We start from the raw sequence: 17,386 nt of genomic DNA, 5'->3' as shown, positions 1-17,386 counted from the left end.
AAACAAATTTTCTGGTAGAATAGCGTGATGTAAAAATCACGGAATATCACCTTGAGTAATATTTTTATCGTCATAGATAGTTGCAAAATGCAACCATGCAACCATTGTCATGTTTTTACTTGCTTTTATCCTTTACTGTACCTCAACGCTTGTTGGGGTTTCCACATGCGCATGCGCACTACTCTCATTTGCAGACGACTGGTTATTCCTGAGAAATTGGCTGCTTCCTGTTATCGTCGAGTGTTTTCCGTTTGCTCTTCAAATCTTCATTTCAAAGTTGCCTGCGCGGAAGGTACATTGTGCAGTTTGTCAATTTGAGCTAGATGGTAGCCGCAAAATCTTATAGAGTGTCCATTTGAGTCATTTTGCAGCTTTTCTTTTGCTTGGCGTGGACGGGAATACTAGTAAATCTGTAGCTGCTTTGACAACAACAACCATGGCGCCCATGTTCGGTTAGTTTCTGTTTTGCAAGTTTTGAATTGTTGACAGCCAGCGATAGTTCACGTGCGTTTTCTGTTTTGTAACTGTCGTCTTTGTTTAGCTGAACTTTAAACGGTATCTTGTTTGTGTTTCTCTTGTTGTGATTTTGCGTGTAAATGCGCATGAAGAGTATAGCATTGTGCAGTAAAATCTTGTTTGTGACTAAAATGTATTAACTATTATGTTTTGCACAGGCCGAAATAGGACGTGAGTGATGTCTGGAGTCAGTTTCAACTAATTTATATCTATGCTAGTGGGATAGCATACCTTTCTAAATGTATTTAATGTCATTGATGCCAATGTGGTTTAGGTCATTTGATCATTTAATGTTGTTGTTGTTGTTGAAGGTGATGTGCGTAAGTGTGAGTGTGTGACGTATCTCCTAAATAGCATGCCTAGAACATATGAAACTGTTTACTACTGTTTACTACTGTTTGCATTCCACACACTTTAATTAGTATGTGTGTGCAATGTAGTTTCTTTGTTTGTTTGCTATTTCTTTTTTTATTCTATTTGTTTATTTTTGTTAATTAATGTATTTATTAATGAGGGGTTTCTTTGGTGTTGTTGCTTTGTTGTCTTCAGCCAGGGAAATCAGGATTAATTTTTAACTTCAAGGAAGAGTAGATATGAAGTGATGATCGAAGTAGTCCAAGCAAAGTGCATCAACGTACTGAAACAAAGCAAATAAGAAAGGTTGTTGTTGTTGTTGTTGTTGTTGTTGTTGTTGTTGTTGTTGTTGTTGTTGTTGTTGTTTTTGTTGTTGTTGTTGGTGGTGGTGGTGGTGGTGGAAGGTGGTTGTTGTTGAAGGTTGTTGTAGTTAAACATACTGATTCAAAGCAAATAAGATTAAGAAGGATGGTTGTTGTTGTTTGTTCTGGGTGGTTTTTTTTTGTTTTTTTGGAGGGGCACTGAAAAGTATGTGTTACCAATAAATGCTTTCTGGAATTAAAACTCTGTCAGGATTTGTGTCTACTTTGGAAGAGTTGTACCCCTGACAGTGAGCCAGGTAAGATGCTCCCAAGCAGTGAAGACAAGCGGTTGCAGAGATGTATCTGATTGACAAAATGTTGGTCAAACTTTCTTTGACTAGCTCCGGGCTATGTGATTGCATTTTAGCTTGGAAGTTTACAAATTAATTAAAATTAATTTGTTTGTTCATTTAGTTTGTCATAAAAAACAAATGTTACTTACAGACTCAACAATGATTGCATTGTATACCCCATCAATACAAATTTATATATGTATAGATCTGTTTACTTTTAGAGTGTAACAATTTGCTCTAAATTAAAGAAAATTAGTTCGTTCATATTCAGTCTTATGTTAGGATGAGACTAGCTCGATTGACCGGTTTCGGCAAGCCTGATTTTAGTAGTCACAACATTTTTGTTTCAGGCCGACAGGTTAATTGACAAAATGTTTTGATAACGCTTTTTTTCTCTCGTCCATTGCCTAGCTTTCATTGATAATGCTTGACACGACTTATTGGCTCACGTAAGTGTAGCCTATGCGATGGTAACTTTGTCTGTCTGTGCGTGTGTGCGTGTGTATGTCTGTGGTAGAAACTTTAACATTTCGTCATTTGAAGACGTCACATTATGGCGTAAGAGGGTTAGACGTCACACGAAGGAATTACTGAAAGTCTCGGTCATTGCTATTTTGAGCGGGCCGAGACTAGTTGGCAGTCGTGTCCCTGTAAGTAGGCTACATGCAGACAGACAGATGTAGATCTAGTGTCTCGCTTTCTTGCACAGTGTCACCTATGCTTACTGTGTGTGTGTGTGTGTGTGTGTGTGTGTGTGTGTGTGACGGAGTGATTGAGTTTGTGTTACTGTTTGTCTATTTCTTACATGAGCCTTGAAGGCTTCGCCTCTTGTTTTTATTTTAAACACATGCATGCACATTTGAAAATCAATATGATGCACAATGCACAATGAATCCCTTGTCGTACAAAAGAACACCCCTGCTGTGATGTACCGGTACGTGTAATTGTCAGTGCAGATAAGGGTGCATTAAGTTTCTGAAAATGTTTTGGACTGAGGCGCTTTTATGTGATATGGGGCTAACACTTGATGAGTCCTTCCGGGACCAATAACAGAAGCTCACTTGCCTTACTGATAAATGTTACAGTAGGCTGCCTTAGATGCAGTTTGGGTACGTGGGTGGAGGAAGTTGTGTCAAGTTCAGGTCAAGTGTAGCTCTAGCCCTTTTGAAATTGTTACGTTTGAATTTTCCGAAAAGCTTGTCTGTTTAAATTTCCTCATTTCCCTCATTTCTGAAATACTGAACATGTACCATATCAAGTACCTTATTGTAATTAACGTCTACCCATAATATGCACTAGCAGTTTCACACACTTAGAAATGAAACATGCGTTTATGGGTAATGCAGTACCTTGCCAGGGTCGCCAAATAGTATTAAAATGTTTCTCTCTCTCTCTCTCTCTCTCTCTCTCTCTCTCTCTCTCTCTCTCTCTCTCTCTCTCTCTCTCTCTCTCTCTCTCTCATATGAATGCTTGCAGGCACATACATATATATACTCACAAACCAGTTACACACACATGCATGAGTGCATCCTATACAACATGCATGCATGCGCACACACACGCATGAACACACATGCACACTCACACACAGACACACACACGCACACTCACTCATGCACACACACACACACACACACACGCACACTCACTCATGCACACACACACACACACACACTCACAGGAAATGATCCAAGTTTGAATGTATAGGAGTAAGCAGGTTATAAGTTTTAGATCTAAGAGTCGTGAGAACATTTTTTATTTCTAAATGAAATACCTTTTTTCTTTGCAGGTGTTAGTTATGTCGAGGTACGCCAAACTACAGGAACTCTTGAAGGAGAATCCAGACAGCTGTGATCTATCTTTCTACCCAGACTATTTGCTCAACTTCCGCTCAATTCTTTCTGACTGGGTGGAAAAGCAAGACTGGTAAGATTGTGTAACTGCATCCTATTGCATTGTCTCATAACTAACGCGATAGTCAGACAGAGTTGCGCCCCTGTAACAGCAGGTAGTTCCAGTTTGTGTTTGCAAAATGGAACCGCATGACAATCCGCCCTTCAACCTCTTTACCCACGTAGTTTGAACAGCAGACACAGTTACGTTTCCCTCCACCACTTATCTTCTTCTCTCGTTCAGCCATTTTGGACGTAAACAAAACAACCGGAACTATTCCCGCCGACAGCGCCGCGGGCTATGGCAGGGACGGACAACTCTTATCACTTTTGTTTTGAGACAATGCTATACAGAGGGTCCCCATCACCCACCGCCACCACCTCCACCACACATTAAACTTACATGACACCACAAATAGACACATGCACAAACACACACACACACACTAATTTACTCATGCACACATGCACAAACACACACACACTAATTTACTCATGCACACATGCACAAACACACACACACTAATTTACTCATGCACACATGCACAAACACACACACACTAATTTACTCATGCACACATGAAATCCAAAAACAGATAGGTTGCTAACGAAACGTTTCAAAATTCATAATACAACAAGAGGCGAAGCCTTCAAGGCTCACGTAAGAAATCGACAAACAGTAACACAAACTCAATCACTCAGTCACACATACACACACACACAGTAAGCATAGGTGACACTGTGCAAGAAAGCGAGACACTAGATCTACATCTGTCTGTCTGCATGTAGCCTACTTAACTTACAGGGGCACGACTGCCTACTAGTCTCGGCCCGCACAAAATAACAATGACCGAGACGTTCAGTAATTCCTTCGCGTGACGTCTAACCCTCTTACGTCATAATGTGACGTCTTCAAAGGACGAATTGTTAAAGTTTCTACCACAGACATACACACGCACGCACGCACGTAATGTGACGTCTTCAAATGACGAATTGTTAAAGTTTCTACCACAGACATACACACGCACGCACGCACGCACAGACAGACAAAGTTACGATCGCATAGGCTACACTTACGTGAGCCAAAAACGAGTTGGTAGGTTATTGGAATGTTTATTTATGACAAAACAAAACCTTACATTTACAGTACTTGGACCTAGTGGTCTTTGAAGTGGACCCACAGACAGATCGACTCTTATGATACAGATTATTAACTTTTCTCAAAATTGTCGACAAAACTCACTTGCAAGATGCCTTATTGCCTCGCCAGTATCTTGCAAGCGAGTTTCATCGGCAATTTGGAGTTTATTTTTTGAGTGTGCATGTGTGTGTATGAATAGATATAATGTGCGTGTGTATGTGTTTACAGGCCCGAAGAAACAGCATGTGCAGAAAAAAGTGAGCTGTCTCAAAAACAAAAATCTTTTGAACTTGTAAAATAATTATGATATGTTGTTTGAATGTGTATGATCCACAAGAGCTGCAGCTCTTTTTCTTCCCCTCCCTCCCAAGACAATCTTTCTAATCGTTCACAGTGTTTTTTTCAGGTCGGAAGGTGAAAATATCAGCGGTAACTCGGAGCAGCAGACAAAACTTAGCCAGAAACTACTGGACGAAGCCTTGGCTCTGCTGAAAGCGAAGGAAGTACAGGCTGGCTTTGAGTTGACCATCCGGAACATTGAAACACAACTCAAGGTAACCATTCTTCTTTTTCTTCTACGATCTATTTTCATGGCTGTCATATATCGTCAGGTCAGTGGTTACCATGAAGTCTTTAGTCCTCTGCAGTTTAGCAGCGGACCCCCAGCGCCTGGTCTATTAACTTGGTAATATAAACTTGGGGACCACTAACTCTCTCTCTCTCTCTCTCTCTCTCTCTCTCTCTCTCTCTCTCTCTCTCTCTCTCTCTCTCTATCTCTCTATGTGTGTTTCTCTCTCTGTCTGTTTGACTAAGTCTGTCTCTTTCCTTCATATGCAAGTGCATATCATCTAGCTCTTCCAGTTGATGCTGTCTGATGCGTGTACAGCAGTACCTGTGATGTGTAGAACCTCCCATGAGAGGACTCCTCCCTTAAAAGGACACCTTCTCTTGTCCCTTTTTATATTATCTCTACCAAAGTATACCTGTCATGAAAGGCCACCTGCAATGTAGGGACACTTTTGGCTGGTCCCAAGGGTGTCCTTTCATCGCAGGTAACGCTGTAATTATCTTTACCACAGTATACCTGTCATGACAGGTCATCTGCAATGGACTGACCTACTTTGCTGGTGTCCTTTCATCACAGGTACCACTGTATTAATTTGCTTATTGCATGCGCTGTTTTCAGAAAAAATACGCAGCTCAGCCAATGCAGTTTGTTTATGACATGTCCCACTGTCTGCAGCAGGAAGGCAGGCTGACTGACAAAATGATGACTCAGGTGAGTGGTACACTGACACCTGTTTGAAGAACCTCCATTGATTAAAAACCTAAAAAACAAATAGGCTGCCAGTGTTCCAACATTCAGAATCAAAAAAGAAGAAAGCTGTGTTATTGGAACGTTATATTTATAACAAAACGTAACGTTACATTTTGTTTTGTTATAAATATAACATTCCATTAATATAGCTTTCTTGATGTTTGGTTACGTAACATTATAAGATGTTTGGTGGCTTGTTGACAGACCAGCTTTTTTGTTGGTCCGAGGGGACCATATCGTCTTCGGTTTCATATTTATCGACAAGGAGCACAATGTATGTAAGAAAGCTTACCTCACTAAAAGCAAGAGTATTAATCTGTCTTTCACCCCCAATAAGGGCGGGGATGTAGCTCAGTCGGTAGCGCGCTGGATTTGTATCCAGTTGGCCGCTGTCAGCGTGAGTTCGTCCCCACGTTCGGCAAGAGATTTATTTCTCAGAGTCAACTTTGTGTGCAGACTCTCCTCGGTGCCCGAACACCCCCGTGTGTACACGCAAGCACAAGACCAAGTGCGCACAAAAAAGATCCTGTCATCCATGTCAGAGTTCGGTGTGTTATAGAAACACAAAAATGGCCAGCATGCTTCCTCCGAAAGCGGCGTATGGCTGCCTAAATGGCGGGGTAAAAACGATCATACACGTAAAAGCCGTGGGAGTTTCAGCCCATGAACGAACAAACAAACACCCAATACAAGCCCAAAAGAGTTACTTGCGAACATCGTCGATTAGGGACATCTTTTGTCATTACACTATCACACCCTCCCTAAATGCTCTCCAGTAAAAGACAGAAAGCATTGTACTTAACTTACTGCCTTGTTTTTGTTTGTTTGTTTTGTTGATGAAACAATGCTGAAAAAGTGATAATCAGGAGAAAATGTCTTCATTTTGTTTTCAAATTTAGTTTGATTTAGAATAGGTTTTCATTGTTTATCTCATCATAGGTACCATTAACTTCTAGGCCAAAAAAAAAAATAGGTCTGTTTACGGTAACCCGACCGACCCTAGTTTTTTCGCGCGACCCTAGACTTTTTTTGGCATTTGGGGGGGGGAAAAAAAAAATCTTGTTTTTTGGGCAAAATAACGTAAAAATATGGGTTTTTGGAGAAAAAAGAAAAAAAATCCCGACCTACAGACCCTATTTTTTTGGCCTATGTTACCGTAAACAGACCTATTTTTTTTTTTGGCCCTATGCAGAATCTGTTTTGCACTAAAGTAACATATCCGTAGAAAATGGCTTTTTGCATCATCGTTTTTGAGCCATGCTGTTTTTTCTGAGCTTCATTTCATTTTTAGGTGCCAGTGGAGGCTGATTCTGGGTAAATCACACTCCCTGTTGTTTGTCTGTATGTGTTGGTGCGGGGAGATAGCTCAGTCGGTAGTGGCGCTCGGGCTTTAGAACCAGTTTGTCACTATCGGTGAGGGTTCAACGCCCACATTCGGCGGGGGATTTATTCCCCAGAGTCAACTTTGTGCAGACTAGACTCTCATCGGAGTCACGCATGCGAACGATAGAGATCCCAAGTTCACACAGAAAGTCTACCGCAACACGGTTGGCCTAGTGGTAAGGCGTCCGCCCAGTGAGCGGGAGGTCGTGGGTTCGAACCCCGGCCAGGTCATACCTAAGACTTTAAAATTGGCAATCTAGTGGCTGCTCCGCCTGGCGTCTGGCATTATGGGGTTAGTGCTAGGACTGGTTGGTCCGGTGTCAGAATAATGTGACTGGGTGAGACATGAAGCCGGTGCTGCGACTTCTGTCTTGTGTGTGGCGCACGTTATATGTCAAAGCAGCACCGCCCTGATTATGGCCCTTCGTGGTCGGCTGGGCGTTAAGCAAACAAACAAACAAACACAGAAAGTCTCAGGGCTTGAAAACAGGAACGCACGCATGCAAGAAAAAGCAGAAAAAAGTAGTGTCGTACGGCATGGTAGCTCACTTTGTTTGTAGATCTTGTCATGAATGCAGCTCTTGGTTTAACTCATTGTCTTCCAGGTACGGATATATCCGTACCCACTCATATGGCTCTATCTGACCAGGTACAGATATATCCGCTCAGACTGTTAGCTTCAGTTGCTTCTTGTAACGTCCATCTAATGCCTGCATTCCAGCGTGTTGATACATAGTTACTACACAGTTACTACAATTCTGAGTGACCTGCTGCAGCACAGCTGGTCTCGGCTATAAAAAAAACTTGGTCAACGTAGGTGGGGTAGAAAGTGTTAATGAATTATTTCTTACTGTTTGCAGGCAATGAACGTGGATGACGTCACAGCCTGCATGCCCATGTCGGCTAATGAGCTCGACAAACGCATCACAGACTGTCGGAATCTGGATGAGGTACAGTGGCACTCTCTTTCATAGAATTAAATGAACGAAGGATGAAAATTGTTTGTGCATTTCAGTGCTTCTTAATTGTATTCTCTCAGGTGGTTCTGCGAAACTCTCACTCACTTGCTGTTGTTGTCTATATATTTAGAACACTTACCTCCCTCTGTTTCCTGGACAATAACAAATGGAAATTGTAAGCTTTTATTCGCAGGATGTGTTTCGTAGGCAGAAGAGCACTAACTTAAAACCATTCTTTACTGTTTTAGACTTATAGTTTGGGTATTTTACAATATGTTTTGACACAGATCTCAACAGTCATTTTTCACCTGGACAGCTAAGCACAGTCTCCGAGAACAGAGGCTATATAAATTATATATCTGTGTTAAATTCAAAATGTTGGTCGAAAATACAAATAACGTGCAGTGTTCCATCCTTCTTGTGTAAAACGATCTTGTTTGCCACCACAGATATGTCTTGTTTCTGTTAACGACCACCCGAGGGACTATTATTATTTATTATATGGGAGATTTATATTGCGCTTCACGTTCTTTAACCGCTTTACATATTAATTTCTGCCGTGTGAGATGGAATTTTTTACACAATATATCACGCATTCACATCGGCCAGTAAATCTCAAGCCATTACGGCAAATATTTACTTTTCACGGCCTATTATTCCAAGTCACACGGGTATTTGGTGGACATTTTTTATCTATGCCTATACAATTTTGCCAGGAAAGACCCTTTTGTCAATCGTGGGATCTTTAACGTGCACACCCCAATGTAGTGTACCCCAAAGTGGTCTTTATGGACAGGTGGTCGAAGTTATGGAAAACTCTTCGGGGATCCCATTGGGTGGTCGTTATCGACAGATTCCACTGTTGTACATTTTTTCATCAGAAGGAATTAATTAACATTTAGGGGGTCTTATATAAGATATGCCATTTACATGGCATGTGTGTATTAATTGCTGGGTATATGTAGCCCAGCCACATACAGCCCAAATGTTTGACAAAATCCTGTCTTGGTGGAGGTACAAGCCTGATGTAACTCTGACTGTTTGTTTTAAATTGTTTCAGAAAATCACCCAGGTTGTTACTACTGCTCATGCTGTATTGAAAAAATGGCAACCAGTCATTGAAGCAGGAGGTATGCTGTTTTTCATTTGCTACTGTGTGTGTTGTGGGGGGAGGGTCATGTGTGGTCTGAGGTGTGTGTGTGTGTTTAACAGAGGATCAGGCATATATATATACTAGATGATTACCCGCTTCGCCGGGTGGATCGCGAGACGGAGTATGCAGCGTGGCGGTTCGCACCGGCTTCGCCGGGATGATCGCAAGACGGAGTATGCAGCGTGGCGGTTCGCCGGCTTAGAGCACGTGTTGACGTGATTGACGCCACACAAAGGAAGGGAGATAAACGCGCAAAACACTGGCGAAGATAAGGAAGAGTTACTGGAAATGGATCTACAGAAAAACCAAAATCGGTTCACCGCGCCGCGCTTAGAGCACGTGTTGAAAATTTTCATCGACCAGATTGTGTCCGGGGTCTACCTGAATATGCCCACCAAATTTGAAGCAGATCCATCGAGAACTTTGGCCGTGCATCGCGAAGTGACAGACAGACAGACAGACAGACACACACAAGCCGTATATAGATATAGATATATATTGTGTGTGTGTGTGACAGAGGAACAAAGAGATAGATTGACTGACATTAAAGCGAGAAAAACAAATAGAGAAAGACAGATCGGGGTGAGGCAAAGAGATAGCGGCATAAAGAAATGAACTAACATATGACCAGGATCTTCACTTCGTTTGAATGACAAGTCTTAATCTTTTATAAAGAGTGTTTGGCATTTGTTCGATTGCTTTTTGTTTTCGATACTTGGGCAGAAGGGGTCAAAGTCGACTAAAACTGGGTGCATTCCCTGTAGGCATTTTTTCTGTATACAGGGAATGAATGCAGGTGCTTTTTCTGTTCGAAAGTACGATACCACTCAATCTCGTGCCCAACGCGTAACTCACCACAGCGTTGCTTCCCTTTTGACTATCCAAATTGTGGTTCAACAGGAGGACCTAATGGATTTTCTCATTTCTTTATTTAAAATACAACACTGAATCGAAGCTCATTTAGAAAATTAAGGGCAGACCGGGTAGGCAAAATTAGTTATTTTCGGTCTCATACACCTTTTTGGGGTTGTTGCATTTTTCACACCTTTGAACATCCTGGAATGCATTCCATCATCTGTTTTTATCATTCTAGACATGTATGAATGAAAATAAAACCATTTTCAAACCTATGTTTTGTTGTTTTTGTCTGTGTTTTACGAAAAAATCGATAAAAAACCTATACTTTGGATACTCCGTACTCGAAAACGTGCGTACATGACATGGTTCTTCGCTGTGCAAACGGTATGGAAATCTCCGCTTTAGATGGTGACGTCATCATCGATGGGGAATTTCCGTTGAGATAGGCACAAAGAGAGAAAATCCGTTCCAACCGAAACCCCGAAACTAATCATATGCAAATCTATGTAGGTCAAAGGCATATGGCGCATGCGCAGTTGACAATTCTTGTGGATCTCCGGTGTCAACAAATCATCAACTTTTTTCACAGATTTAGCAGCATTTTCGAACGTTTTTAGCCATGGAGAACAACCCCAACATTGGGAATATTCGGCATAGTGGGAAGAAGCATCGCAGAAAGATGAATGAAGCAGCAGTGAACAGTAGGTGGGCAAAACAAGACTGCGAAGCGGTCTGCGAAGTGAACGAACATCGTATCGAAGCAGACGACATTCTTGACTCGACGAGGTGGGTTTCGCTTCTTTCTCTTTTCGATCTTGTTTGTTTGACAAAGTTATTTAATGTACATTGTTATTTTGTTGTTGTTGTAAGAATGCGTTGGGGTTTGCTGGTAAACGATTAAATGTTTGTGTCTGAAATAGTTTGCTGGTTTCTTGATAGTTTTTCCAAAATACTAAAAATATTATGGCAGCAGGGGTGGTGTACCACCTCCCTCCGGCCTCTCTGTAGTTTTGACTTCACACCTCAACCCCTCTTTTATTGTTCTTTGCTGGTCAGTCCTTGAGAGCTTACTATGGTGTAACATGTCACCATTATGTTTTGTCTGGGGTCAAAATGAGAAGCAGCATAGTGAGCAATGTACGACAGATTTTTTTCTTCTTTTTATTTTACTGATTATGACCGTAGGAGTACTCGACGTGCATCCCGTTCTCTAAAATTGGGTTACACCAGCATGGCTGACCAACCTTTCACTTACAGCAATATTAACTTAAATATTTTCCATCAACTAAGGAAGAAAAAAATTTATCCAAAATAATTAGTACACTTGACCTACAAAAATCAAGAGTTTGACGAAAGGATTATTGGGATGCAACTCAGCAACTCTCTTTTGAATCGAAAGCATATATAGATCACTGCAAACAGTTTAAGTTAGGCAATCTAATCCACCCCCCATCACACACACACACACACACACTCAAAAACAACAACAACAAACAAACAATAACACCAAATTACACAGACAAAAACACAAGAAACAAAAAAAAACATACTGTAGTGACAAATAAATTAATTTATAAAGAAAATAATTAAAATAATTTAGCTAGTTTAAGTATTAGTTTCTGTGTATGAGTGTGTGTTTGTGTGTGCACATGCGCTTGTGTGAGTGTGTGCGTTTATGATTGTGTGGTAACTCATATTACATAGTCAACTTGATATATATGTAAATTTTGTGATAGATGGGTATGTATATATATATTTATAGAAGGTAACTTCTCGTGAGGTTTAGTGTGTGCTTGTGTGACATGATGTAAATTATGTTTTGATTTCTTTTGCTCCTTTGTGGCTGCTTTTAAAAAAAATTATGTATTGAACCAAAGTTATTCATTATTGTATATATCAAAACATAAACCTTGTTGTCATTAAGTCTTGTACATGGTTGTGGTATTAATAAGTAGTGAAAATCACATGTTTGCATTATTATGAATCACTGTTAAAATTAAATGAATGTATGTCTTACGTCGCTTGACAAACACACACATACGTATGTGGGTACGAGCTGCTGAGGCAGTTGGGCCAAAAAAAATAGGTCTGTTTACGGTAACATAGGGTGAAAAAATAGGGTCGGTAGGTCTTTTTTTTTATTTTTTTTTTTAAATTTATTTTATTTTATTTTATTATTTTTTTTTTCATTTTTTTTTTCTCCTGTAGAAGCTTTGGCGTGAGCGGCATAATGTTTCGGGTCAAAGTCCGCATGAATGTCATGAAAAACGTTAATGATACTAAAACTCGCTGGATAGGTACTGATAATTTTCACCCCATCCTTTTCATGACAACATTTATCAAGCTTTACGGCTAGCGGGTGGCGAACACCACTGCGTGCATCCATTTTGAAAGGAAGTAACACGAGTGACGACCCTTTACTCCTAACAGTACTTTGAGCTTACCTCCCTTCTGTCGTCTGCTGTTTGAGCGCAAACAGCTCTATTTTGGATGCAGTTTTTTTTTTCAGACGATCCAAAAAAAAAGATTAGGGTTGGGCCTAAAAACTAGGGTCGGTCGGGTTACCATAAACAGACATATTTTTTTGGGGGGGGGCCTTGTAACAAATTTCGGCTGGCTCAGGGGTTTGGGGCCAGTTGAGATTTTCTGACTTACTGGCCCCCCTTGTAACCCCTGTGACATGGTCATTTGTTCACAAATAAAGTACAAGCACTTGTTGACCATTATGTAATGCACAAGTGTTCACATTTGCTGCTAATTGTAGTAAGCTTATAACGAAAAGAAACAACAGAATGCTTTATCAAATATTAATCAGTGTTTGTGTATTTATTAGGTTGGAGCAAGGGGAGAGCCGGTCTCAGCCTGTGGTGGCAGCCAGGAGAAAAATCGACCTGATGGGCAAGTTGGCTACTCTGGAACCGCCCTCTTCCACAGCGTCAACATCAGCTTTACCATCGTCTGACCAACCACAAACAGATACTTGTCCATCTTCTCCCAACCCATCCCAAGCAGATATCGACACAGGTACTGTGCAACCTGAATCAGATGGCAGGTGTTGGGCACTTGTCAACGTTGACCAGCTGAATCTTTTGCTGCAAGGTGTATCGTGTAGTGAATGTTTGTCCGATGGCAGTCTGGTTATGAGAGAAGGTGCTGCACCTGCCCAAGGATTTGCACAGGCCCTGCATCTGGAGTGCAAACAGTGTCCCTACAAGTCTGCAGTTGTTTTTTCTTCTCCTCGTGTTGGCAACTCTTTACGCGGTGATGTGCCATTTGAAATTAACACTCTTATGACCATGTTGGTACATGAACTGGGTAAGGGACATTCGGCTTTGCAGAAAATTGCTTCAGTTTTAGGACTTAGCAGCATGAATGAGAAAACCTACCGAGCACACAAGAAGAAGGTTGAGCTAGCTTGTCATGATGTAACATACAGGAACCTGCAAAGTGCTGCTGAAGCTGTCAGAGAATCCCACCACGACCTTGGCGATGATGACAGAATAATCGACCTCACTGTGAGTTACGATGGAACTTGGCAAAAGCGCGGCTTCACATCCAAGCATGGAGTTGGCGTGATCATAGAGGTGCAGACCGGGCTGATTCTGGATTTTGAAGTCCTCTCCAAGTACTGTCAAGCTTGTGCTTTGGCCGAGAGCAAATTTGGCAAAGGAACACCTGCGTTTCAAGCTTGGCTGGACCAGCACACAGACTGTGACTGCAATTTCAACGGATCTTCAAAAGCCATGGAACCAGAGGCAGCAAAAAGGATGTTTGGAAGATCCATGGAGAAACATTTATTTCGCTATGTTAATGTTGTATGTGATGGTGACTCTTCGACATTCTGCCAGCTGCAGAGAGAAAATCCTTACGGTGAGGACCATCCTCTCACCAAGATGGACTGTGTCAACCACGCTGACAAAAGAATGGGAACATCCCTGCGCAAACTTCTTCAGCTACGGAAGTTGGGTGGAAAGGGACAAGGTCGTCTGACAAACGCCAAGGCTTCGAAGCTTCAAGCCTACTATGGTCGTGCCATTCGGCGCAATTGTGGTAATTCAAGGGCCATGAAGGATGCGATTTGGGCGACGCTTTTTCACTCAATGTCTACAGACGAAGACCCTCACCACCAGAGATGTCCTGCAGGTGAAGACAGCTGGTGTATCTTCAACAAGGCCACTGCTTTAGGACTGCCTCAGCCAGCCCATGACGGTACGTCAATCAGCACCTTCCTGTCCAGAGACGTGGCCGAACATCTGATTCCCATCTATGAACGGATGACCGATGAAAACCTACTGGATCGGATGACAACAGGAGCAACACAGAATGCGAATGAATGCATTAACAATCTAATCTGGGTTTATTGCCCCAAAACGGTCTTTGTGGGTCACAAGAAGCTACTTAGCTCGGTTCAGATTGCTGTTACCAGGTTTAATGCTGGTGCCACTGCTACATCTGAGAGGATGAGGTGCCTTGGAACTGAACCAACGGAAGCTCAGATGGCCTGCATGAGGAGAGAAGATGAAGAAAGAATGAAGAAAGCAGACAGAAAAAGCAACATCAGAGACATGGATGCCAGAAGACAGAGGCAGGTGGCCAACAGGCAGGCCACTGCAGACCTTGAGGCTCTAGAGGAACCTCAGTATGGTGCTGGTAATTTTTAGGTAACCGCACAGACACAGATACATGACTTCTTTAACCTGTTTTCATATGATGTTCAAACAAGTCCTTGATAATTTGATTGTCAAATACTTTCCCCTACTAATAGTAAACTGGTTATTCTGATAACAGCATAAGAATTCAGGCTGCACTGTGCTAATGGTTTATTGAGGTACTGGTTGGAATCTTTTACATGCTGTTTTCTATTAATGTAATTTTCAGACAAAATGTTACAATTAGAATGGTGCAACTTTAAAATGTCTTGATGGATTTGTTCAATTTTTGTAGTTGTTGTTATTGATCTGTAAAGCATAATTTCTGTGCGTGGAATAAGAGTTCAGAGCATCCCGTGTGCTTTTATGAGTGATAGTTTGGTTCTGATTCATGATTTCATATCGGTGACAAACAAAGATGATTGTTTTTATGATGTATAAAAAAAGTTCCTGATACTTTGACTGTCAAAGCCTTTTCCCTACATGGTAAAGTGGTCATTCTGATAAAAATGTTTTCTCAATGTAATTTTCAGACTAAATGCTGTAATTGAAATGTTGCAACGTTTGAAACGCTTGATGGATTTGCTTCATTTTTGTAAAGATTGTTTATGGTTGGTTATGCATAAGTTCTGTGCATGGAACAGGAGTTTAGTTCATTCGCTGTGTTTTTATGAGTCTGACTGTTTGGTTCTGATTCATGATTTCATATCGGTACAAACAAAGAGGGTTGTTTCATATGGTGTATAAACAAATTCCTGATACTTTGACTGTCTAATCCTTTTCCCTACATGGTAAAGCGGTCATTCTGATAAAAACATATGAATTCAGGCTGCCATGTGCTACTAGTTTATTGAGGAATGGGTCGGAATCTTTTTTTTTTTTTTTTTTTTTTTTTTAATTTTCAGACAAAATGCTGTAATTGATATGTTGCAACGTTTGAATGGCTTGACGGATTTGCTCCATTTTTGTCAAGATTGTTTATGGTTTGTTATGCATCATTTCTGTGCATGGAATAAGAGTTCAGTTCATCCATTGTGTTTTTATGAGTCTGACAGTTTGGTTATGATTCATGATTTCATATCGGTACAAACAAAGATGGTTGTTTCATATGATTTATAAAAAAATTCCTGATACTTTGACTGTCTAATCCTTTTCCCTACATGGTAAAGCGGTCATTCTGATAAAAACATATGAATTCAGGCTGCCATGTGCTACTAGTTTATTGAGGAACGGGTCGGAATCTTTTAAATGGTGTTTTCTAAATGTAATTTTCAGACAAAATGCTGTAATTGATATGTTGCAACGTTTGAATGGCTTGACGGATTTGCTCCATTTTTGTCAAGATTGTTTATGGTTTGTTATGCATCATTTCTGTGCATGGAATACGAGTTTGTGTTTTTATGAGTCTGACAGTTTGGTTCTGATTCATGTTTTCATATCAGTACAAACAAAGATGGTTGTTTTCATATGATGTATATAAAAAAAATACTGATAATTTGATTGTCCAATCCTTCTCCCTATATAGTAAAGTGGTCATTCTGATAAAAACATATGAATTCAGGGTGCACTGTGCTACTGGTTTTTTTATGTACTGGTTCAAATCTTTAAAATGCTGTTTTCTCTGAATGTAATTTTCAGACAAAACGCTACAATTAAAATGTTGCAACTTTTGAAAGGCTTGATGGATTTGTTCAGTTTTTGTATATGTTGTTTATGAGTTGTACAGCATCAGTTCTGTGTATGGAATAAGAGTTCAGTGCATTGGTTGGGTTTTTATGAGTCTGACAGTTAGGATCTCATGTATTTTTCTTATCAGAACTGAACCGGTAACTGAAAATGCTAAATTAAAATAATATATTGCTTAGAAATGCTTTTCGATACACAGAATTATTAAACACACACATATTGCTGCAAAGAAGAAAAATTGGATCAAAACATGCACTGGTTCACAAACTGCAACATTTTAAAAAAAGCACATTTTATAACGTTTTTTTCACATTTTGGTGAATAAAAATCCCAAAAATTGCTTTTCACTCAAAATTTAAAATGGTTTCCCTTAATTAGGTTATTCTGCTTGCAAAAATCAAACAAGCAGCAAGCTGTTTCCAAAATAAAAAAAAAAAGTGCTTGCCTACCCTGTCCCCCCTTAAAAAAGAATCAACAAATATCAAATTTTACTGATGTGGCTATGAGCATCACGTGACTCCCAGCGAGATTGGCGAAACGCTACAGGAAAAGCACCCGGGTGCAATTCCCTGTATACAGAAAAAACGCCTACAGAGAATGCACCCACTTTTAGTCGACATAAACCCCTTCTGCCATACTTCGACTTTCCTCACAATTTTGTGTGCAAAAATCCACGTGGGAATTCCCATTAACTTACCGGCTTTATTCTTTGCTTTGACCAAAACCTGTTTGTATTTCAGATACAGAACAAAGAGATGTGTTCGGGACAGGCCAGATGATTAAATCACCGCACTTTGTATTTTATCGCCTGAAACAGGTAAA

The 17,386-nt window shown here is 40.6% G+C and overlaps 1 protein-coding gene across 1 annotated transcript in view; it reads left to right on the top strand.

Moving 5' to 3' along the window:
- The first annotated feature begins 216 nt into the window (after positions 1-216).
- LOC138948639 (signal transducer and activator of transcription 3-like) overlaps positions 217-17,386 on the top strand; it is a 53,581-nt gene continuing 36,411 nt past the window's right edge. Inside the window, exons 1-7 of the mRNA XM_070320209.1 lie at positions 217-292; positions 3,315-3,451; positions 4,965-5,112; positions 5,745-5,837; positions 8,120-8,209; positions 9,279-9,348; positions 17,305-17,381. Of these exons, the coding sequence (XP_070176310.1) occupies positions 3,324-3,451; positions 4,965-5,112; positions 5,745-5,837; positions 8,120-8,209; positions 9,279-9,348; positions 17,305-17,381 (606 nt within the window). The 5' untranslated portion in view covers positions 217-292; positions 3,315-3,323. The remainder of the gene's footprint in view (positions 293-3,314; positions 3,452-4,964; positions 5,113-5,744; positions 5,838-8,119; positions 8,210-9,278; positions 9,349-17,304; positions 17,382-17,386) is intronic.

The sequence above is a fragment of the Littorina saxatilis genome, linkage group LG15 (assembly GCF_037325665.1).
Source record: "Littorina saxatilis isolate snail1 linkage group LG15, US_GU_Lsax_2.0, whole genome shotgun sequence".
In the NCBI taxonomy this organism is placed as follows: Eukaryota; Metazoa; Mollusca; class Gastropoda; order Littorinimorpha; family Littorinidae; genus Littorina; species Littorina saxatilis.
This window is presented reverse-complemented; position numbering and strand designations above follow the sequence as displayed.